This window comes from Harmonia axyridis, chromosome 7, assembly GCF_914767665.1.
Source record: "Harmonia axyridis chromosome 7, icHarAxyr1.1, whole genome shotgun sequence".
NCBI lineage: Eukaryota > Metazoa > Arthropoda > Insecta > Coleoptera > Coccinellidae > Harmonia > Harmonia axyridis.
This window is the reverse complement of record NC_059507.1, coordinates 5,710,219-5,735,637: the sequence shown is the minus strand read 5'-3', so window position 1 is coordinate 5,735,637 and position 25,419 is coordinate 5,710,219. Positions and strand designations below refer to the sequence as shown.

Sequence of the window (25,419 nt, the reverse complement as noted above, 5' to 3'; positions counted from 1 at the left end):
TGACTTTTATATTAATTGAAACTTTTCACCTTGGTTTTTTAAAATAGTTTTTCAAAAAGCTTTATTATCGCCAGATTGTCCTTGAATAATACAAAAGTAACAAATATAAAATAATAAATAAGCGTAATAAAAGACAATACGACTTATTTTCGAAAAGTAATTATATCCAATCCAGTTGCAAACACTCTGTTCAACAATTCGTCTACCATTCTTCTTACAGGGGCATGCTCATCGTCCCAATCGATCTCCACTTCTGCAAGCTCCACCTTATCGATGGAGTCTTTGGATCCACATAGGCATTCTTCCCAAACCTGTATAACTTCCGCTAATTTCACCTTATCGATTGAATCTCTCGAGAAGCACGAACAAGAGCTCAGTTTCTCAGATATTATATCAGCAGCTTCGGATCGCTTCAATACCTCTATGGGTATTTCCTCTACACTCCTCATCATAATATTGCAGAGGGATATATGATACTTAAACTCTTCCGTTTTAGACATCATGTCCTTGAGGATATCGTCCATGACCAATCCGACATACAATCTTATCTCGGATGATGTCATCTTGGAAATGATAGGTGCTGGTTTGGCGGACTCCTTTTTGAAAACGTGGGTATCCTGGAAGAGTGAACGAAATCAATATGAATTCCAAAAAAGTTCTGATCTTCATTAATGTGTAGCGACTCCTCGGAAGAGGATATGAACCCAACCGTTCTACGTCAAAGTCACCACGCTCCGCTATGGAGATGGTAGGTGTATATGGCAGGGAACACTGCTAATGATTATTTTGAGGCATTTCTAAAACTATTAGGTGTACAACTTGGCTTCCGCCGTTTTGCAATAGATGAGTGTAGTCGAAATATATAGATCGTAACTTAGGTATTTGTAAACATAAAGCCTTCGAAATATTAGTCGATTTGTGCCTGCATCATAAAGTTAGTCTCGATTAAACATGTCAGCTTAATTCTCATCATTTGAAGGAGGTTTTAATTTTCTGCTTTAATTTGGAGAAATCTGCGGCTGAGGCTCATCGAATGCTCTCAAATACTTATGTTGAGGCCGTTATTAGTGAAAGAACGTGCCGAGAGTGGTTTCAACGCTTCAAGAACGGTAATTTGGACATCGGCGAAGACCAGCGGTGGTAGAGTTTTCGAAGATGCATAATTGGAGGCATAACTTGATCAACACTCGTGTCAAACGCAACAAGAATTGGCAGGATCATTGGGGGTGACGCAACAAGCCATTTCAAAACGCCTGAAAGTCATGGGAATGATTCAGAAACGAGGAAATTGGGTGCCGCACGAGTTGAAGCCGAGATATGTTGAACGGCGTTTGTTTGTTTGTGAACAGCTGCTTGCAAGGCAAAGAATGGAGGGATTTCTGCATCGCATTATGACTGGAGACGAAAAATGGGTTCATTACGATAATCCCAAGAGCAGAAAATCATGAGGATATCCCGGCCATGTTTCTACGTCAAACTGAATATATATTCACGGTTCCAAGGCCATTCTCAGTAATTGGTGGACCAGCTCGGCGTAGTGTATTATGAGTTGTTGAAACCGAATGAAACAATCACAGGCGATCGTTATCGAACGTAATTAATGCGTTTGAGTCAGCATTGAAAGACAATCGGCCGCAATATAACGAGAGACATGATGAAGTGATTTTACAGCATGACAGTACTCGACCTCATGCCGCGAAAGTGGTCAAGACATACTTGGAAACGTAGAAATGGGAAGTCCTACCCCACACGCCGTATTCTCCAGACGTTGCTCTCTCGGACTATCACTTGTTTCGATCAATGGCACACGGCATGGCTGACCAGCACTTCCGGTTTTATGAAGAAGTAAAAATTGGATCGATTCGTGGTTCGCTTCAAAAGATGACCAATTTTTTCAAAGCGGGATTTGTACGCAGCCCGAAAGATGGGAAAAAGTAGTGGTAAGCGATGGACTATAGTTTGAAGCATACACAACTAGTTTTTCACAAGCCTCGCATTTGGGAAAAAAATGGCGGAAGCAAAGTTGTACGCCTATTAAAAATTATTTGAAAACAGATTACCGAATCAAAAAGACTTGAGCTGCTAGCTTTGATGAATTCTGCACTGGCTTTGATTTGGTCCATTTGCAACTTTGAAGATTCCCCTCCAATCTTGTTGACAATTTCCTTCACGATCTCATGTACACTGGCGTAGTTGATGAGAGGGATGATGGTTTCCCTGATAAAATTCTCCAATGACACCTGGTCCATTTTCACATCTAAATTTTCTTCAAGATGCTGTATAATGGCCTTCACGATTTCGTCTTTAGTCTCCCTGGAAATTTATTAACACTGAAATCAATTTGTAGAAGAAATTTGAATTTGCGGTAATGCAGTTAAACGTTTAAACTGAACGCTGTAAAGTCATCTGTATTTTTTGTAGTTTTGAGCCTGAGTGGAGAGGTGACTCTGCTGCAACTCGGCAACTCCCGTCAAAAATTATAATAGTGTATGCAACTCACTCTCTATGCGTTCCGATTATAGGCAACTCTATATCCGAGAACTCCTCTTCGCCTACCATTTCTGGATAAAGGTATTCTCGAGCGTGTTTTATATCGTCGAAGGCTTCTTTCTTGAGTTCAGTGTCTTTACCTTCCTGAATCTGCGTTCCAGGAGGAAAACGTGTCTTCGATTTTAGCATTTTAATCTCAATTTTCATAGACTTAAACATTGAAATATTACTTTAACTTTTAGATTTTACCTTTTAGAACTTTTACCTCGATTTCTTGCTCTTGTTTCTTCAGAATTTTTTTCAAATCTCCCAATTCCATGTCAATCTCTTCAGCTGTACCTTTACGTTTGGCGACCATCTCACGTTTTTTATCTTGATTCGCTATCTGAGAGCTAAGTTCTAGTTTCTCTTTTTTCAGCAGTCCCAAAAGGTCTAGTCGAGCTGTATTTTCTCTCAGCGTTTCGGTGAATTCTATCTCTGCCAATTCTAGTTTCCTCTAGAACAGTATGCAAATCGAATAAACATCAGAAAGACAAACATACCTTTCCTTTTCTCACCTCCCATAAGATCATTTCATCCTTGTATAACGATTTCACATCGGCCAGACTAAGACGAAGTTCATGAACCATCTTTCTCAATAGGGCCTCCATCAGGTCATTGACTATGTCATCGCCGAATGTCTTTTTCTCCAAATGTTCATCAATTACGCTAACGCTGAGTACCTTGCCGAATTTCAACAGCACCAAGTCTAAGATTTGTTGTTTCAGAACCATTATTTCTGTGTGCATATATTTCAAGTCGGTTTTCATCCTGGCCAGATGCCTTATATCTACCCTAAAATAATTTAAGGTTCCATATAAAATCAAGCTATCACGAAATAGTAGAAGTCTCCAAATTGAATCAGTTCATCAAAAATTGCTTGCAAAAAAAAATTATAAGGTGTGTGAATAAGTCTTTCCCGTTTTTTGTAAGAGATGGCGCCACCAATACTGTGCGAGTATTTAATGGTTACATATGTCATAATCCAAGCTTATTCATCTGTCAACAATTCCACACTATAACACATTAGTTGAAATTTTTTCGCATCATAAATTTTTGAAATCGTGAAAATGTCGAAATTTGAGCCGAGTCGACGTCATTTGCGGGAAGTTTCACTTTATTGGTTCAATTTGAATAAATCTGCTGCCGAGGCGCATCGGTTGCTTCAGGAAGCTTATGGAGAAGGTTGTGTCGATGATTCAAGTGTTCGCGGATGGTTTCGACGCTTCAAAAGTGGCGATTTCGACGTGGAGGACAAGGAGCGTTCCGGGCGGCCGCAAATCTTTGAAGATCAAGAATTGGCGACTTTGCTTGATGAAGATTCGTGTCAAACGCAAGAAGAACTTGCTGAAGCATTGATAGTTGACCGAACAACCATTTCCAAGCGTTTGAAAGCCATGGGAATGATCCAAAAGCAAGGAAATTGGGTGCCGTACGAACTGAAGCTGAGAGACGTCGAACGGCGTTTTTTCACTTGCGAACAGCTGCTTCAGCGACATAAAAGAAAGGGTTTTCTGCATCGTATCGTGACTGGCGATGAAAAGTGGATCCGTTACGATAATCCGAAGCGAAGAAAATCATGGGGACTACCCGGCCATGCATCATCATCGACGGCCAAGCCAAATATTCATGGCGCCAAGCTCATGCTCTGTATATGGTGGGACCAGCTAGGTGTGGTTTACTATGAGCTTCTGAAACCGAATGAAAGGATCACAGGCGAGGTCTATCGACGACAATTGATGCGTTTGAGCCGCGCACTGCGAGAAAAACGGCCACAATACTCCGACAGGCACGACAAAGTTATTTTGCAACATGACAATGCTCGCCCACATGTTGCACAGCCGGTGAAAACATACTTAGAAACGCTCAAATGGGAAGTCCTACCCCACCCGCCGTATAGTCCAGACATTGCTCCGTCTGATTACCATCTCTTCAGATCGATGACGCATGGCCTGGCTGACCAGCACTTCCATTCCTACGAGGAAGCCAAAAAATGGGTGGATGACTGGATAGAGGCCAAACCGGTCGAATTTTTTCGCAACGGGATTCGTATGTTGCCAGAAAGATGAGGAAAAGTTGTAGCTAGCGATGGCCAATACTTTCAATAATTCATTTGTAACCATTTTTTCACAATAAAGGCTCAAAATTTGAAAAAAAACGGGAAAGACTTATTCACACAAAGATCTAACTTGGCACCAGAAGCATTTGAGCGCCAGTTCATTCATGCTCCTATTGACCCTGGTAGATTGAGCATGGTTAACGTTGTTCAATTGAAGGTTTTTTTGAACTTACAGATGCCGGGTTTTCAGTTTCAAAGTTTCTGATTGTAACTCTCCCACTCTTCTATATAATTTCGATAGGGTGGTTTTTGAAAACACCAAGCATTCAGGTATTGGCCATGTTTCTCCTGGTGCTTTGAGATGCTGCATTTGATCCAGATTCAACATGATGGTGCATTCGACTTCATTCAGTTTCTGTTGCTTCTCTCTCTGTGGAAGATTGAAAGTTAGATTTTTGGGACATGCATCCAAGCTTTACTTACCTGATAACTGGTAAGCTCTTCTTGGCTGGCTTGTAGGGACAAATTCATAACCCTGAGTTTTTTCATGTTCAGTTCAAGGTCTTTCTTCATCCCTTCGATGTCTCTTTGACATTCTCTGACTCCTATTTCTAGTTGGTGCCTGAAGAAAATATAACAGATATAAAAAGCAAAATAAAGTAAAGAACTTAATTTTTTTGGTGGGAAGTACTACCCTTGAAGAAAAATTATTTAATACCTTTGTGAACGTAATGATATTGTATTATCGAATATTTCTTGCTCACAACCTTTAGGACAAACATTAAGATCTTGCTTTATGAAACCGAAATCTCTTGAGTCTATGCTTTTGGTGTCATCTTCCTCTTCTGATTCTGAGCTGGATGAAGACGAAGACTCAGAACTTGAATCTGGACAGAAAATACACCAATAAATAGAAACAGGGATCAAAATTAATTAGTCTATGCTAATAAAAAAATTGTTGCCTACTTATACAATTATTTCTTCTTGACAAAGAAGTAGAATTCTTGACGTTATTTGTTTTATTCTTCTTTAAGATTATTCGTACTTACCTTCACCATGTTGCACCTTGGGAGGCTTGTACTTCTTTTTGAACACCTTCTTCAAAAAATCAGAAAACTTATTGTCGTGTATGAGCTTGTTGAACTGCTCGTGTATAAGCCCTTGCTGTTCCAAATTCTTCTCGATCGCAGTGTTCTGACTCTCAATCTGCGATTTGACTTCGTGGATTACGTCTTCCATGTCCAGCACGTTTGTCATCCTAGCGTTGACCTTCTCTTGCAGGACCTCCTCGTGCGCCTCAAAATCCCTCAGGATGACGAGCTCCTGGTGGAGCTTGTGGATGAAGAGGTCGCAGAAGGATCCGGCCACCAAGGCTTCTGCCCGCTCGTTGTTGAGATTCTCTAGACGGTCGTCGAAATCTTCGAGAGCATCGTTCATCTTCTGTATGGTCTCCTCTTGTTCGAAGAGCATCCTGTGATGTTGAAATATTTACCCAGTACATTAGTAATATAAGTTGTCTTGTAGTATTTCTATGCGCGGCATGCGCAGTTGTATATTTATTCTGTGTAATTGTTAGATAGGCCATGTGCAAGCTATGCTCGCTCCTTTCTCTCGTTGGCCGTTGTTGAAGAGTATTATTGTATATTTGTCAGTGTGTCTACTACACAGTTATTTCCTATATTTTATTAAAGACTTTTAATTATTAAACAGTGCGTTTAATTTATAACATGTGAAAGAACAGTTGAGTTGGTATCGAAATATATCGTTTAATTCGGGTTTTGTGCAGTCCAAGACTAGTTAGTTTGGAACAGAAATGTTTTATTATCGTACACTTCAAAGGGATTCTCAACTCAATAAAATTATTTTATATTCAATTCGATGGCAACACAGATATCCATATGGATAAGAACTTAGTAGTCCTATTGTACTTCCCCTAATACTTTACTCAATACATACTTTGTTTATAACCGTCCTTTATTGAGGAGAAAGTTAGTTGTGTTGAACCAAGTTTGTATAATATTGAAAAAATGGTCTGAAGATTCATTTTTTTGTGAGGTCATATTGTACTTGATTTTCACAGGATTTTAGGAAAGTGGGTTATCCAAAACTAAATCCAACTAATGCCAACGTTTCGCAGATATATTTCCACTTCTTCAGGGCAAAGTTGAAACTTATGTTTTCCACATAAAAGATCTTAACATGAGCTTGTTGAGCAAATTGAAATTGATGTTTATTTCTGTTTCAATTTGCTCAACAAGCTCATGTTAAGATCTTTTATGTGGAAAACATAAGTTTCAACTTTGCCCTGAAGAAGTGGAAATATATCCGCGAAACGTTGGCATTAGTTGGATTTAGTTTTGGATAACCCACTTTCCTAAAATCCTGTGAAAATTAAGTAAAATATTGAAAAAGTTCAGTAGTCCCAAAGCTACTGGAGTAAATATATCAAAACAATCAAAACATACAATGGAACCTAGTCAAAGTGATTCTATTTTTAAAATATTTTATCAAACCGATGTTTTTTAACCAGGATTTGTAAGACGCAATGATATCAATGATTCATTAGTCTTATGTAACCATAAAATTATTCTGTTTGTGTTAAAATGGTTGCAGAACAATTGAAGTAATAATGGAGATATCAGTTGTTAATGTTCAGGTGACGTTTTTATATCTTGCTATACCTACGTTGTTATAATGAAAGTAATGAGTGATTGACAACATCTGGTAGTTTCGTTAGTCAGGTTATCGAAGAAAATTATTGAAATTCGTCTGTAAAATATCCAATTGATACACATTAAAATGAAATGAGGTCTAAGTTGTCTTATTCTAAGTATTCTAAGTTCCATCAAATGGAAGTTTTCACCAACAGCTTCTGCATAAGGTTGTACAATTGGTTGCAGAATATTTTCCAAATATTGCTGAGCTCTTAGAAAACCATCAGGAAAAACGAGCTCTGTTCTACCTCCAATGGAAATTCCTCCCCACACCATAATTGTACCACCTCTATAACGGTGTACTTCCTGGACGTGTCTCAAGCGTTCTAAATTACCAGATCGTCTCCATAGTCTTATTCGACGAGAATCTGGATGATATCCGAATCTTGATTCATCTGTGAATAAAACTGTGGACCACTCATTGACACCCCAATTTTGAAACTCACGACACCAATTCAATCTTGCAGCGCGATTTCCTCTGGAAAGTGGTGGACACCTAATGGGCCGTCGGGAATGAAGATCGGCTTCATGAAGACGATTCCTCACAGTATCTCGCCCAATGGTCAAATTATGAGCCCGTTGAAATTCCATAACCAACTCAGGAGCCGTTATAGTGGGTTGCCTTCGGGCGGTCAAAACCAAAAATCTGTCTTGAATAGCAGTTGTACAACGTCCACGTCCTGGATGATTTTCGGCAGGATTTCCAGTTGTTCTGAAACGCCTCCACAAACGACTTATAACACTTTGTGAAACACCCATTCGCTCAGCTGCATCGACTTGTCTCATGCCCCCTTCAAGTAAACCAACCACTCGATTCATCTCTTCCAAAGTTAAATGATGTCGTTCCATAATAAAAAGAAGTTGATAGAAAAATATTGTCGATGTTATAACCCAAAATCGATCTAACGAATGCATGAAATGATTAAAATCAAATACAGAAATTTTAACTGCGACATTCATTTTTTTTATTTTTATCATATCTCCCATATTTTCTTGGCTAGCATATGTATACAACCAAAATTCATTCCGCATGATGATTTCAATTGATAGTCTGTAAAAAACTTGAGATAAAAGCAATATGCGATTTACCATGCGAGATATACTGAAATATCCTTAGACTTTTCCGATGTGTGTATATTGTCAGTAAGCATGAATTCAACATCAAAGATGTATGCTCTGCTTGGGTAATCTAAGAGAAGAAAGATAGATGCAGACCTTTTGAGACGAAAAGCTCTTATTTCCAATTCCCAAGGGGTAGCTTCTGCCCTGGAAAGCTCTAGCAGTTCAGGAAAAGAAGACTCGCATACTTCTTTGCTCCTTTGGAGGAAAGCTGTATCTTGGAAGAAGTCATCGATGTTTTGGTCGCTTCCCAAACCGAGGATAATCTCCCTTTCAGCACTGTCCTCGTTTGGTTCCTAAAGAGAACATTGTTATCAAAACACATAAAGAGAAATGAAAAAAGCTACTTCACAAAATTTTTTGGAATAAAGCACTCGGTGAGAAAGAAGTTAGTCTTTCTTTTGACCTCTAAAGCCATGGGAAGTGAGCTCCCTATTTTGTACTAGCTGTCTATAGATGCGCTGAAGATTGTCTTAAGAGAAACCTCAAAGGGGCGCATATTTATATCACTACGGACAGCCAGGACACTATGAAGTCTCTGGAATCACATAGCAAGGGGTATCTGCTGTCATTAGAGTGTCGTAATACCATAAAGAAATTGGTCAGAGGCGTAACTTTACTATGGGTGCCAAGCATTGTGGTATTATAGGAAATGAAAGAGCCGATGAACGAAAAGAGCATCAAGTTTAACTCCTTTTTGGACTTGGAAAAGATAAGGCTACTGTCTCTGTAGATATGGTTATTGACAGACAACATTGAAGGTAGGTGAGGAGTATCTGATCACTCACCTCCACGAATCTCTGGATGTACTGTTGCGGAACGTACATGTAGTGCTCTTCGGCAAATTCAGCCTCTTCGTCTTTCAAAACCACCTGGAACTGCTTCTCGGGATGTTCAGACTCCTTCTGCGGAGGGATCGGAGGACCTTTTTTCCTTGTTTCCGGTGGTATTTCTTCGTGGATTTTCTTCAGATCTTTCTCGAACTTGAGCAAGCGCTGTCGGACTTCCTCCTTCTGATCCCTTAGGCTGTAGACTTTCTGACTGAACTTGTGTCGGATGTTGTATTGCTTGGATAAGAAAAAAACTTCTTGGTATGTACTTAATTTTGGGTGTTAATTTTTTTTCTGAAGGTCTAATAGAAGTGTTTTTGGGATTACCTTTCTGCGACTCATAATTATTTGCCTATATTTTTTCAGAGTAGTCTCTCTTTCTTGTGGGTTGGTAACTTTATAATTAGCATTTGTTTTCAGTTTGAAATCACCAATATTTTTCTCTGCATATGCCAAAGCCGCCACATCATCAGGATGGTCAAGACCTTCAACAGGTTGCAGTGCCATGAAATCTTCCCACTAAAAACCGAAATGAAATAAAGTTTCAAAGAATATCAACTTCTTATTAGATAATTATCTTTATCATGTTTACATAATGTAATTACTCAAAGAATTACATCTTGATGTTTATGAACGTCAAAATGCTGTGCAATTTAAAACCTACTTGTTCTTGTCTCGTTTCCCATTTCGATTTTCTCGTCCTGTATTTGTTGAGGAGTCTAGTAAATTTGGCGTCTAATCTCATGTCTAGTGTCGACTGAGACAATGTTAGCAGAAAGTATTCCAGTTCTTTAGCTTTCTTCTTCCTCGCAACTTTTGCTTTAGCTGCAGCAGCTGCCCTTTCCACGATCCTAAGGAGCAAAACCAAACAGTGCAAATATCAAATCTTCAATGAAATAGTTAAAACCCATGGACTACGCCAGACTAATGTATGAAAGCTAAACGTTTCTGTGTACAGCATTCCCAATAGGGTCAGGTATAAATAGTCCCTACAGAATTGGCATCATTGTGGGTGATAGAGGTGCAATAAATTGGGTTCCATATACTTCTCTAAATTGTTCTTGGATCAGTTAATATATTTTTTCATGTTTTGGTTCCCACGAAAGGAGATATCCTGTAATGTTCAGAGAACATCGTGAGAACCATGGGAAAGAAGGTAGGAATTAGTGTTCTTTTTGAATTCCTGAAGGTTATATTTCTCGGGGAACACTTCCCTTGGCAATGTGTTCCAGATCCTTTCTGTTCGTTGGATGAACGAGTCTCTGAAAAGAGATGTTCTGCAGGTCTCCAAAGGGACCACAAAGGGGTGTGAAGACATTGTTCGAGTAGGTATGTAAGTTTCAAAGCTAAAAAGAGTGTCTGTCAATTCAAATAACATGATTCGATAGTTGTCCAAGTAAAACTTATGATGCAATTTTGCCCAAATTTCATGCAACTTCAGCACCCGCCATCTGTCAAAGGTAGTGGATATTCCTACATGACCCCATAGGATATAAATTGCATACATCAGTCTGGTGTTCACTGGCTCTTAGACTATGAGTAATCACTGTACCTACTCGACTTTAGTTGTTTCTCCTGCTATTTTTAGTGTTTATGAAGCAGCATGTAAAATGTAAATATGTATATTGAATGGCAATTATGAAGTTTTCATCATAAGTTAACATAGTATAGTTAAAATTGAGAGGAATATTGACCTGCCTTTGAGATCCGCCTCCAAAATCTTCATATCGATGAAAGCATGCATGTTGAAAAGGGCTGGCGATAAACGTTTCTGGCGTAAACAGCTGATTTTGGTGTCTCTGACCAAAGCCGTGATGGTAACAGGAAAATAATCCACCCTGTTCAGATAATACGACTTGAGTTTTTTCAACAAGGTGTCCGCTTTAGATAAATCGAAGGCCATCTTTCGCCTTACTAGCGCCACTTTCCTCTCCAAAAGATTATGCAGGGCTTCCGTAACCCTCGAATCTATCTCCAGATGATCCTGCTTGATCCTTTGGCTTTCTGGCAAGGCGGCATTTCTCGCCAGGATAACTGCGTATCTGTCCCTCAGGACTGCGATCTTGTTCCTGTATATCCTCTTGTTTTCGTTGGCCACCCGCATTATTCTGTCCTGCTCCGCCTTTATCATGGCTTGCTCCAGGCTGAGCACGTCGTATCCTTTCTGGTCTTTTAGTTCGGGCATTTGATTTGATCTTGCTAGAGCTTCCGGTATCATGCTGAGGGAAAAATGAATTCATCAAAATGGAAGAAGATAAAAATACATTGACGTGAGATCAGCAACTTGTGCTCGCTTCTTCTGAGAAACAGAGAAAGAAGAAAAATACAGGAATATTATAGGAAAACAAAAGTAAAGGAACTGGAGAGAAATAGAAAGAAAAAGCTTGGAGAAAAGGTACATTCAAAAAGAGGGGGTAAGATTAGATAGATAGATCCTCCATAAGAGCTATCCTCGCCATAGCGTGATCTACAGCTCGCCTTCCATTGTCAAGAGTTCTAATGAACTCAAATATTTGAGATGGCTTCAAAGATGCTACTTCCTCACTCCTGAAAGTTTCTTGTCCAGAGCAGATTTTGCGTTGGCTAGCGATGGCAAGATATTCCGTCCCCAGGTGATCCAGTGTTTCTTCTTCCTCCCCACAGATTCCTCACTTGTCGTTTCTGCTAGACGGTGCTTACTGAGGCGACAATGGCCTGTAAGGTATCCAGTGAGGAGGTGTTGTATATTCTTGCTAAGATTCAGATACTTCTTAGATCTCGCAGTGTCCAAGTTTCGGAGAAACTTTTTGGAATGATCCAATCCAGAAAGATTTCGCCAGAGTATTTCTATTTCGGTTTTTCCTTCTCCTGAAACTCTTTCTTGGAGGTACATTTGCCTATACCTCAGGAAGGTTCCGGGCCATTGAAAGGAGTTTGTGCTTTTTTTCTGGCAAGTGTGACTAAACCCAGACTAAAAATACCTTGTTCATCTCTTAGAATCGATGATATGTGAGCTCAATGCTTTAATTTTCAGCCTAACTGGCAGAATGTATGGCTATATCACATTTATGATGGCTTCTAATTAGGTTAATTTCCACACATTTTTCTGTTGCAAGTATCTCTGCCAGAAAGACACTTAGACAGTTGCCTAAAGATAATGAGCATTTGGTGCCAATCCCGAATACTCCAGGGCCAGACTCAATAATGGTTTTAGCATTATCTAAAGAGAAGATTGAAGACAGAAAATGATAAACTCACCTCTTGGGCTTGTAGTCGTTGCCTTCAGGGTGGAAAGTATAGGCGAAAACGTTTCCATCATGACCACAGGAGAAGAAATATTTCTCGTCATAACTGAAGCACATTTCTGGTATGAATCCGTTGAGATTCTCGTGCATGGCCAATGTCCAATAGTTGCTGAGATCGCGGAAATCCTCTGGATTGAGCCTGTTAACGCGTATGGTGCCATCTTGCATTGCAAAAATCATATATTTCCTGTTATAACTGAAAAATAAATGTTTACGTTCAGAATGGTGGCTGTTTCAGTGATGCGCGCCATTACTTGTAAACGTAACTTGATATTTCTACATCATCTGCATCGTCTACCATCTTGAATTTCAGAGGAATATCGTCTTTTTGATCTATTTGGTATTCGTAGATATAGCCTGCATCGTACCTTTAAAAAGAGAATGTCTGTATGGGAAATTCAATGAATTTTTGCAAATGCTGTTGATGATAGGATTATTATCGAAGAGTTGTTGAAATGAGATGAAAGTAATATTATTATAGCCTTCAGCTACATCCAAAGATTGATGTTGCCATCAAAGATTCTTCCACACTTGAGTTCAACAAAAATAAAAAATCCGACTAGCAACTAGGTTAGGTGTTAACCACAAGCTTTCATCGAAGGTGAGCAGCGATAGACTTCGATGGTAGTACTCTTCCTTGTGGTTGATACCTAACCCAGATTCTGCTAGTAGGATTATATTAGGTAATTATTAAATTAAGTTCTTCATTTATTTACCCTGACATAGACAGCCAAATTGTGTTATCTGGGGTGTATTGCAACCAAAGTATGTCGCCAGGCGTTTCAGGTATAAACAAGGGATCCCATTTGATGGAGGACTCAGAATCAGCTGTGAAATGTATTGGAGTTCAGTCGTATGTTATCAGTTAGCTAGATGTCTAATACTTATTCAATCATTATTTTGATATATCTATCAAATCAATGTATATCACGAACGTTTCATTAAATTAGTAGATTATAGCTAGACCAAGGGAATAAAATCCTGAAAAATTCACGAAAAGTCTTCCAAGGAATTTTGTCAAAGGTTCTGATGAAACAAATGGTGAATATTCATAGGGAGAGCGTGTTACTAGTATATTTTTCTAAGAAGACGAGCCATTTTAGGGCTTCCCCGCTTCTAACTAAGCTCTAGCTAAGCATCTCAACCTAGTGCTTGTGAAAATTTTTTTTAAAAACTGGAAAACCTGCATTGAAGGTAATAAGTCTGCCTTAGGGTGGTAAAACACATCTTAGACTCATCATCTATTCAATAAATAACGAACCCGAGCTGAAAAGCAGTTTAGAAGTATCAAACAAAATGAGTTTCGACTTGCCTAAAAACAATTCCTCATCAATTTCCAATCCAGGGTTCTCTTCCTTGACTTTCATCATTTCTACCCTTTTTTTATCTCTCTTCTCGGCCTTCCTCGCTTCAATGATAGATATCTCGATGTCTCGTCTGATCTGAGACTTGTAGCTGAAGAATTTCCTGGCCTTCGTCTTGACCTTCAGTAAAAACGAGACCGTTGTGTAGAACTGCGGCTCTGTTGGTACCTCTGCCTCGAAGAAAGAGCCGTGAAGACAACCGACACACACTGTATTCGGCTGTAAACATAGAAACATTTGAATAGTCCGTTATTACTCTCGGAAACAACTTACATGGTCTGGTTTCCATATGATGCAGCTAGGAGTGTCTGGAGAAGGTATATACCCAATGGGAACCAGGAATGCGCAGTCCTCTTTGGTATCGAGTTTGAACACGAAAATTGTGGAATCTGCACCACCACTCACTAAGACAGTGTTCGATGGGTTTATTGAAATGCAGGTCACAGGTTCGCTATGAGGTTTGATCATCTGGGAGAAGAGTGCAGTGAAATTAAAAAAAAAAAAATTAGACTGTTTCCTTAACGAGAGCTTATTATTTAGAAGACCAAATAGCCTTTGAACAGAAGAAAATAAATAGCAAACGGAAAGCTCAATTCCAGAACTGCTTGCCGTAATAATATTTGTAATAGACTTATTTGAATAACGCTGAATTTTATTTTTGTTTCTTTAACGAGAGCTTATTATTTAGAAGACCAAATAGCCTTTGAACAGAAGAAAATAAATAGCAAACGGAAAGCTCAATTCCAGAACTGCTTGCCGTAATAATATTTGTAATAGACTTATTTGAATAACGCTGAATTTTATTTTTGTTTCTTTAACGAGAGCTTATTATTTAGAAGACCAAATAGCCTTTGAACAGATGAAAATAAATAGCAAACGGAAAGCTCAATTCCAGAACTGCTTGCCTTAATAATATTTGTAATAGACTTACTTGAATAACGCTGAATTTTATTTTTGTTTCTTTAACGAGAGCTTATTATTTAGAAGACCAAATAGCCTTTGAACAGAAGAAAATAAATAGCAAACGGAAAGCTCAATTCCAGAACTGCTTGCCGTAATAATATTTGTAATAGACTTATTTGAATAACGCTGAATTTTATTTTTGTTTCTTTAACGAGAGCTTATTATTTAGAAGACCAAATAGCCTTTGAACAGAAGAAAATAAATAGCAAACGGAAAGCTCAATTCCAGAACTGCTTGCCTTAATAATATTTGTAATAGACTTACTTGAATAACGCTGAATTTTATTTTTGTTTCTTTAACGAGAGCTTATTATTTAGAAGACCAAATAGCCTTTGAACAGAAGAAAATAAATAGCAAACGGAAAGCTCAATTCCAGAACTGCTCGCCGTAATAATATTTGTAATAGACTTACTTGAATAACGCTGAATTTTATTTTTGTTTCTTTAACGAGAGCTTATTATTTAGAAGACCAAATAGCCTTTGAACAGAAGAAAATAAATAGCAAACGGAAAGCTCAATTCCAGAACTGCTCGCCGTAATAATATTTGTAATAGACTTACTTGAATAACGCTGAATTTTATTTTTGTTTCTTTAACGAGAGCTTATTATTTAGAAGACCAAATAGCCTTTGAACAGAAGAAAATAAATAGCAAACGGAAAGCTCAATTCCAGAACTGCTCGCCGTAATAATATTTGTAATAGACTTACTTGAATAACGCTGAATTTTATTTCTTCCGGGTCGTCTTGTAGCTCTAGCAGGCAAACTCTCAGATTCCCATCGTCAAAACCCATGATAATTTCATCTGCATGCCGAACCAACTGAAAGTTAAAGAGCTGTTAAATAGTGTAGTGACTCTGTCTGCTCAAGAGATGGCGTTATGGGTGTCGCGCTACACTTTACTTTGGCTCCGGCGGATTTATAGGGGTCACAGTGTTGTAGCAGAGCCACCTCTTCACGATGGTGTGAGAGGGGGTAGAGATCGCTGGATTGCCTAACTCAAGAGTCCACCAGCGATCTCGGGACAAAGCACCGTAATCCTCTGGGAGAGGGTGCATCTATGTTATTTGGCTCGAGAAAGCCTCGCCAAAAGTGTATGGCAACAAATTTATATGAAGTCAGAGAAGAATCGTCACAAATAATAATTAATTGTATTTCTTCGTTTTCACCTTACCGAGACAGGCAGCCATAGCATGCATGCTCCTTTGGCAGGAAACTTATTTTCAAAAACGATCTGCCTCTGCTCATAGTTATAGACCAAAAAACGGCCTCCAATGCCAAGAGTGACGAAAAAATGCTTGCAAGGTGACGCTGCCAAATCCATTACATCTCCTGCATGACACTTGACCAGCTTTTGGCCCACCTCTGGGGTTACATAGACGTTGCAATCAATGAGCCAGATACCTCCGTTACCATCCTGTATCAAAAATATTTGCTATAAGCATCTTCAGGGGTTTCTAGGTCGTAGATTGTAACTTGAAGCTAGATTTCTTAGATATCTTTCTTAACGAAGAAAAGCTGCTTCGAGTTTCAATCTAGACCAGTAGTTTGCTCTGGGATACACTGTATCTATGAAGGTTGTCTGTATGAAGATTTAAGAGGCTAATTTTTCAGGTAAAAATAATACGTTTTTGTTCCAAAAACGTTTCGATATTTTGAAGTGTCGAGTGCTTTTAGATTTTAACATGAAGATCAGTAACAATCTACATGGAGATATTTCTCAGGGATCAAGTTCTTTTTCACCCCATTACAGTTTATGATGTGTCGTTGAAGCTCTACGAAAATAAATTTAAAAAAAATCTTGAAACTTCAAAGATATGTAGGTCGCCTCTAAAACCTTGATACCAAATTTTGGAACAGCCCGTATAGATGAGAATCACCTGCGCGAAGTAGTGGTAAGAATCGGGATCATGTCTGTATCTCTTGATGATGGATAAAAGCATGGTGCCAGGAGTATAAAAATCGTACGAAGGCTCTAGCATCACCACCCTATCGTCTTCTGGAGGATCAGCCTGGTCAATCTTTTCGTACCACCAAACCTTCACGTGACCGTCTTGAGACACTGTCCACAGCTCCCCGTCTAGATAGAATATCTGCACGATTTGATCTTCGTGAAGGGGCTTTCTGTTGTTCCTCATAACCTCCACCTTTATGAGACCACCCTCCCATACCAGCAGGTTACCCCACCTACATCCAGACACCACCTGAAAGAAAGTGGTGAAATCTTTGATTATTCTTCATCATGAAAGTCCCCACAAGATTTGGTTGTGGCAGGTTTTCTAATTAACGAAATAGGGAAAGTACAGACGTGAAGTAAGGAGCTTTTGATGGGCCAATTACAGTCCTGTGGTCTTCAAAGCTCAAAAAGGCTCAAAAGCTTCTAACTTCATGTCCCGGCTCAAAATTTGAGAATTTCAGACATTTGGACAAAACTAAAAAGCGTCCAGGGACGAGCTCTCAAAAACAAGGTTTTAAAAACACTCATTTGTCCTTTCTGTTCTGTGACTGGATAAAGATACCTTCAAATTGATCTAGATAAGTTTCGAAAATAGAAGAATAATATCACCTTCTCATCTGGCATTGGTATTACTCCAACGATGTCTGTGTATTCAGTTTTGCCAAATCGACCAACTTCTCCTTTCAGTTTCAGACCAGTGAAGGTAGTGCACATCTTCCAGAACTTGATATGGGCCACACCTTGGAAAGAAGAAAACAATACTTTAGATTGAGGGTACCACCCTCTATTTGTGTTTGAACTTCACGACTTTAAATACAAATGAGTTGGATATTTTACTGAATTCGCACCACCAATTATCTAATAATACAAAGATGCGCTCTTGAGCTCTTGGGCAGTGTTGAGCATTTACTCTAACATTCTAACATCCTTATCCTACCAGGGCTTAATGTTGTTCTTCCTAGAAAACAACATTAAGCCCTGGGTCACGTGACCACGAAAGAGAGGTTAAGGATGTTTGAATATCAACCAATAATAAGCCAGGGTCTTATTGAGTGTTACCATGTCTTCCATGAACTCTAAAAACTTCATATTGGGTCTTTCACTTCAACTTACCTGCTGTGCACAATTGGCCAGGTACACTCTCAGAGAACTTCACTCTGTGCACATCGTTCACGTAGGATTTTGCTCTCAACAAAATGGTATGTCTAGTCCAATCGTAAATCGTGATAAGGTAGTCAGGTTCCCCAGCTTGAGATACTAGTAGCATACCATCTGGACTGAAATTCGAAACGGTAAGAAATGAAGTTCGGCAAGCTATAGGGTGTTTTTTTCGAGGTATATAACTTTAAGTTGGCATTACTGTTCAAGATGGCGACTGATTTAACAGCTGTCAAGTGATTTATTCTCAGTTTGGTTTGGCAATTCATCATGAATAGACTCACGCCTGAACAACGCTCACAAATAGTGCAATTTTATTTCGAAAATCATGGTTCTGTGCGGAATACGTATCGCGCACTACGTCCATTTTATTTTGTTTAGCGATGAAGCGCACTTCTGGTTGAATGGCTACGTCAACAAACAAAGCTGCCGCATCTGGAGTGAAGCTAATCCTCAAGTATATGTCGAAACACCGTTACATCCAGAAAAACTGACTGTTTGGTGCGCTTTATGGGCTGGTGGAATCATTGGTCCGTACTTCTTCAAAAACGATGATGGCCAGAACGTTACAGTCAATGGTGATCGATGTAGAGCCATGATTACTAACTTTTTCATTCCTGAATTGAACAACCATGATGTCCAGGAGCTGTGGTTCCAACAAGATGGCGCAACATGTCACATGCAACAATTGATTTATTGAAAGACACGTTTGGTGACCGCCTAATTTCACGTTTTGTACCTGTGAATTGGCCTCCAAGATCTTGTGATTTAAAACCGCTAGACTACTTTCTGTGGGGCTATGTAATGTCATTGATCTATGCGGATAAGCCACAAACCCTTGACCATTTGGAAGACAACATTCGCCGTGTTATTGCCGATATACGGCCACAAATGTTGGAAAAAGTCATCGAAAATTGGACGTCCAGATTGGACTACATCCGAGCCAGCCGTGGCGGTCATATGCCATCAGAAATCATATTTAAAATGTAATGCCACAAGATTATCTTGCGGATAAATAAAATTCATGTCAATCGAATAATCCATCGTTGTTTTATTGCAATTTAAAGTTCTATAGCTCTAAAAAAAACACCCTTTAGAAGATTGTTTTATCATACAGGTTGGAGAATCGGAATAGCAAGTTGCTTATTTGAATTTGGCATCTTGGAACTACGGTTCCTCTTTTACTGAGAAAAATCCGTCAAGTTCCAAATTGGCTCACTGAATAAGGAAAATCAAGACTACCAACTTGAATCTTCTATTGCGAAATTTTTTATCACATTTCAAATTTGAATTGTTTTGGTTCGGTTTGTGTTGAAATGTTTTATGACATATTTACCTGTAATCTAGGTTCGTGAAGGACAATGTGGAACCTCCTTTTAGAACGCAGATAATGTCTAGCGATGGCCATTCATAAATAACCACCAGAGGCTGGGAGCCAAATTTGTTCCCGTTTTCTGCAACTGCTACATGAGGGAATTCAGGATTAGGATTGGTCTGCAAAAATAGAATATTCAAGAAGCACATTGAACATTTAAAAGATGTGTGTGTATATTAAATAACAATTTCAAGATATGTGCAAAAGTTCCAGCTGATTACATCATCAGAACCTTAGGAAAATTCAAGAAGAATATGCGGAGAGACATGCCCAATTTTTCCGTGATTGAAGATTCGATCTGGTTGAGATTTTGCAAGTTGGCAAATAATACAATCATTACAAGCTTCGTTCGAAATTTCAGTGTCATTAGAAGTACACAAAATTTCAGCAGAATATTGAAAGACTTCACCAATGGTTCTTCTACAACAGTTTGAAGAAAAAGAAAGAAAAAAGCACTAACGTAGTCAGGAGTTTTTGAGCGCTGAGCGAATCATGCGCCTATTACACCCTTGGTGATTACAGAACTGTATTTGAGTCTATGTGGTTTCTAAGGACGCAATTTGTGAATGAATGATGATCGCTCAGAATCTCATGTCAGAGATTTTCTCATATTTTCCTCACACCTGCTCAAAAGATGGTTGTAAGTAACGGGTATTTTTTTCGAGGTATATAACTTTAAATTGGCATTACTGTTCAAGATGGCGACCGATTTGACAGCTGTCGAGTGATTTATTGTCAGTTTGGTTTGGTAATTCATCATGAATAGACTCATGCCTGAACAACGCTTGCAAATAGTGCAAATGGTTCTGTGCGGAATACGTATCGCGCACTACGTCCATTTTATTTTGTTTAGCGATGAAGCGCACTTCTGGTTGAATGGCTACGTCAACAAACAAAACTGCTGCATTTGGAGTGAAGCTAATCCTCAAGTGTATGTCGAAACACCGTTACATCCAGAAAAACTGACTGTTCGGTGCGCTTTATGGGCTGGTGGAATCATTGGTCCGTACTTCATCAAAAACGATGATGGCCAGAACGTTACAGTCAATGGTGAACGGTATAGAGCTATGATTTTTCATTCCTAAATTGAATAACCATGATGTCCAGGAGCTGTGGTTCCAACAAAACGGCGCAACATGTCACACAGCTCGTGCCACAATCGATTTATTGAAAGACACGTTTGGTGACCGCCTAATTTCACGTTTTGGACCTGTGAATTGGCCTCCAAGATCTTGTGATTTAACACCGCTAGACTACTTTCTGTGGGGCTATGTAAAGTCATTGGTCTATGCGGATAAGCCACAAACCCTTGACCATTTGGAAGACAACATTCGCCGTGTTATTGCCACAAATGTTGGAAAAAGTCATCGAAATTGGAAGTCCAGATTTGACTACATCCGAGCCAGCCGTGGTGGTCATATGCCAGAAATCATATTCAAAATGTAATGCCACAAGATTATCTTGCGAATAAATAAAATTCATGTCAATCGAATAATCCATCGTTGTTTTATTGCAATTTAAAGTTCTATAGCTCTAAAAAAAACACCCTTTACTTATTGCTTTTCGTATCTCTCTTGTATTAATTTCCTTTTAGAGGCTCTGAGTTGATCTCATCTGCGGCAATTGTTATTCCAACAAAATAAATACGAAAATGAGACAATGATAACTATGGATAAAATCAATGAATTGGACTTGACAATTGGAAACGGGTACCTAAAGCGCACGGTCGAGGAAAAAACACTTAATAATTTCGATTGGTTATTCCTGTTCTTCTTATTTCTCTAGAGAATAGTGCCTTCCAATACTAAATGAAAGTGCTGTAATTATCAAGCGAATTGATAAACATATCTTTAATAGAAACCCTCATTCATTATGACAAACAATCAATTTAATGCATAAATATTTCCGAATAATCGATAATAGATAAGATAATAGATATAAGATAATAAGAAGAGTAAAAATCAGTAGAGTAAAATGGTTTCAACTGACAAAATCCTCAAGAACTTTCATATCATCAACTGTTTGACACGAATTTTAACAATCAATTCTCCTAAATCGACTGCTATTCACACTCAGAACGATTTAAAACAACTTGGAATGCCCTATGTCAATTTGGATCTAAAAAATCCCATAATACCCAAAGATATCAGGACTTCTTATGAGTTGTTCATTTTGGACTATTTGAACGACGACCATCTGAGAAAAGTGCTGTGTTACGCGAAAAAATATTCTGCGATAAATCTCAAGACCAAATTCATTATCATAGGAGACAGTTTTACATCTGAAACTGTCCGTATTTTTTACCAAAATACAATTTTGTACGTCCTCTTCGTAGACCTGCAAACCCTAACAGTGTCTACTTACTTTCCTTATAAGACGTCTGGGAACACCAGAGAGGTAGATCTGGATTTGACAAGTCTTGGTAGTTGCCAAGATGTCCAAAACTTCTTCCCCGAGAAGAAGCCAAAAACTTGGAGGAATTTCACCTTACACCTTTCGTTTTTCAATAATTTCCCTTACGCAATGTGTACAAACTGCACCAGGAAAGGTATAGAAACTGAGTTTTTCCTCATAATTTGCGATATTTTGCAAATTAGCACGCATTTCACCATAGTAAAAACCAGAACAGATCCCGAATCGAAACAATATGATGTAGCATTCGGAAATGTGCTATACTCTCATACATCAGAACAATTTCTCTTTCCTTATTTTTCCCAATATATAGCCGTATTCACTCCAACTGGTGCTATCATACCTAGGTGGCACTTTATTGTGCATGCTCTCAACTGGAAGGTTTTTCTCCTATTTTTTCTGACCTCAACGCTTTTAGCTCTTTGTTTTATGGTAACACGGTCATCCAGATCAACATCCAAAGCTATTCTACTAGATATTTTCTCGATGATATGCAAAATGTTTCTCGATCAGAATGTTACAATACCAAAACTATTCTCTGGAAGGAAATCCTTACTATGTTCCGTATTGATCCTAAGTACCATGATGAATATTTTTTATAAATGCAGTTTCACGCACTTCTTCTCCTGCATATTGCATCGAAAAGGCATAGAAACTCTGGAAGAACTTTTCACCTCAAATCTGAAGATAGGCTTGACGAACAAATCCATAGTTTACTTCAATATATCTTCTCCTGCTGCTCGGTATTTAAATGATCACTTAGTCATCTGCGATTTGAGTGAAAGGTGTACCGAAAGAGCAGCTTTCAACAAAGACATAGCTGTAATGAAGCCAACGTTAACAGTTGAATTGTTTGGATTGGGTCAAGACCTAATCAAACCAATTACGCCATATTTCAATTTGTACCTAATTACAGCAAGGGTTTTGGGAGGTCCAGTTTTACATGAACTCTTTGACAGATTATGCCAGAGACTGGTTGAACATGGATTCCTCCAAAAGATCATTTCAGATTATTCAACATCAAACGTGCCGAAAATTCACCTTCCATTGGAGAAGTTGACAATGACGTACTTCAAAGTTCCTTTGATAGGCTGGTTTGTGGGTATTCTCATGGCAATCTTTATGTTTATCAGTGAATGGATGTCCGTATGAACAGGTTGATGTTTAGGGTATATTTTAATCAGCTTTTATTGAAAGTAGATATAAAATATCCAAGAAACTTTGTTTTTATTTTAACCTCTACCTTGTTTAACATCTTTCAATATAACGTTTCAGTTAATCAAATAAGAGGTTTCCCTCAAATTCTGATAAAGGAATGGAAAACATTTGAGAGATGACATCAAATAAACAGTTATGATGTATAAAGGAAAAAATTCTCTATATATCAAATCCGACCGAGTTGTGATTCAGCTCGTAAATATAAAATAACAATTTCAAACCTCGTGAAGAATTTTGTTGCTAAATTTTAAATTGTATGAATGAATTGATCAAATGGTTGTTTGAGAGATGACTTACCCTTATATTTCCTATACCACCTCCGAGAGCTGTTCTTCTGAATATCATCTCCCTTGTTGGTACGTGGAAAATATGGATGATATTTCCTGAGGTGAATAAGAGATGATCAGGATCAGCCATAGCCAAATTGAAATACTTTCGCAAAGTGAATCCATAGGAATAGCTTTGATTGGATGTAAGGAGAAAAGAACTGAAGTTGAGTAACTTAAAAGACACTGTAAAATAGATAGTATTTGTATCAATTTTTTTTATGGTTGTCCTGCTAAGCTTTTGAGAAGTTTATAAAATTAATGGATAGATCTATGAGCTTCAACTTGGCATAGCAACTCCAAGTAAAATCTCTAATAGTTTCCAAGAAAGTTTTGGAATTTTCAAATTCTATATCAAAATGTTTCACGTCGAACTATTCCAAAGGTTTTGGAAAAAAACCACCATCTTCAAAAGGATACTCGAACTTCAGGATATCTTCGTGGATCGTACAATTTTCACTAAATCTAGGACCTGAGAGGAAGGTTGCACTATCATAGACTATTTCCTCTTCTTCTTCTAACCCTTCTTCATTTGCATCAAGTGATATATCATCAACATTACTTTCTGTATCAGTCATTATTACTGTTTTCTATTTTCCGAGGGGTATTTTAGACATTTGATTGAAAATTCAACTCTATGTTTCTAGGTTACGATGCAGAATTATTTGATCGATATACCTTTGGGAACGAAAAATGCTAACGTTCTTATTCTATTTAGGGTGTTTTGGTGTGTTTCAACCAATTTGAAACTTTTCTTATTTGGAATTTGATCGCAAATATTAGTTTCCATCACTTGATATGTTATAATAATACTGCAACACTTGATTTCGTGAACTTTTTGACTGAATTTTATTCCATGACTTATGGAAAATTATGGAAATATTTCGATGACATAGAGAATAAAATCTATCTGTGATTCGAATTCATTGTCAAATTCATTGCAATTTTCAAAACGTCATATTTATTCTTGAATTACATGATTCAATATTTAGCGTTGAAACAAACAAAAATGGGTGCATCAAGTGAATCAGAAAACCATAGAAAATTCCTGCAAAATATCGAATAAACAACTAATACTTTCGTAATATTCTTATCATGAAAATATTACTAGTTTTTTCGATATTTCGCTGAAATCTTCTATGGATCTGATGACATGATCAATACGAAACAGTAGGTACCTACTAGAGTAGACTAGGTTGAAATTTAGTTTGTATATGTAAAATATCCAGTCAAATGTTTTCAGGCGCGGATCCACGGGGGGGGGAACTGGGGAAACGTTCCCCCCCCAAATGGCCCGGGCACCTCTTAAATTTTGCCGGCCCTCTTAGAATTTGACATACTAAGGCTCAAATAATTACAAGATCAGCTCTAATTCAACCTTCAATACAAATTGTGAAAACCCATATTAATGAACGGCAAAAAATGACGTCCCAAAATGGCGGAAGTGTCTGGGGTCCACATTTTCAGTATTTTTAGTATATAAAAGTTCCCCCCCCAAAAGTGGGTCCTGGATCCGCGCCTGAATGTTTTAAGAGTCATCAAAACAGAAAGTTTCTAGATTAACTAACCGACAGCTATGACGCCATACTAAACCATATCTTGTTTACCTTCTGAATAATCAAACTCAATATGGTTTTTATTTTCTCTTGAACAGGGAACAATAATATTTAATTTGATCCTATTCTAACAATTCGAATTTTTTTTTACAATTCAAAACATTTCTTTTATTATTGAAAATATCAGATATACGCAAAAAATTATCTTTAGCTACATAAACAGTAAGTATCATGTTGCCAGACGTGTTGAAATTTTGACGGCGGATGTATTTGAATTTTTTTTATCGAAACAGGATGAGGAATCTTGAAGTTTACGCAAGTGATAAGGAAATCGCTTTGCAAGTTGATTTTATTTTGAGCTTATCACTTAAAATGGCAAATTATGGATGAATGCTTAAGTTGAGTCAATTTACATTTTCAAAGCTAGGCGATATTCTTTTGGCTGTATCTTTTTGGTGATTTTTGAAACAGAATTTTATTACCTATATCCAGAAATGTTCGTAAATGTTTTATCTATTTCTGATGATTTAATTCGAACAAATATATTTATTCTAATC

At 38.1% G+C, this 25,419-nt stretch overlaps 1 protein-coding gene across 1 annotated transcript; it reads right to left on the bottom strand.

The window, feature by feature from the left end:
- Positions 1-53: 53 nt before the first annotated feature.
- On the bottom strand, positions 54-24,060 carry LOC123684039 (cilia- and flagella-associated protein 44). Its single transcript, XM_045623135.1, has 27 exons — positions 23,727-24,060; positions 23,278-23,440; positions 19,312-19,469; positions 17,931-18,094; positions 17,427-17,557; positions 16,741-17,064; positions 16,035-16,277; positions 15,571-15,681; positions 14,173-14,367; positions 13,848-14,118; positions 13,252-13,363; positions 12,790-12,903; positions 12,489-12,731; positions 10,946-11,470; positions 9,916-10,102; positions 9,579-9,770; positions 9,210-9,488; positions 8,518-8,717; positions 5,638-6,059; positions 5,307-5,475; positions 5,072-5,210; positions 4,822-5,018; positions 3,048-3,324; positions 2,756-2,986; positions 2,501-2,700; positions 2,061-2,313; positions 54-617 (listed from the first exon to the last, which is right to left on the bottom strand). The coding sequence occupies exons 1-27, from the start codon at positions 23,882-23,884 to the stop codon at positions 144-146; spliced, it is 6,132 nt and encodes a 2,043-aa protein (XP_045479091.1). The 5' UTR covers positions 23,885-24,060; the 3' UTR covers positions 54-143.
- Positions 24,061-25,419: the final 1,359 nt, after the last annotated feature.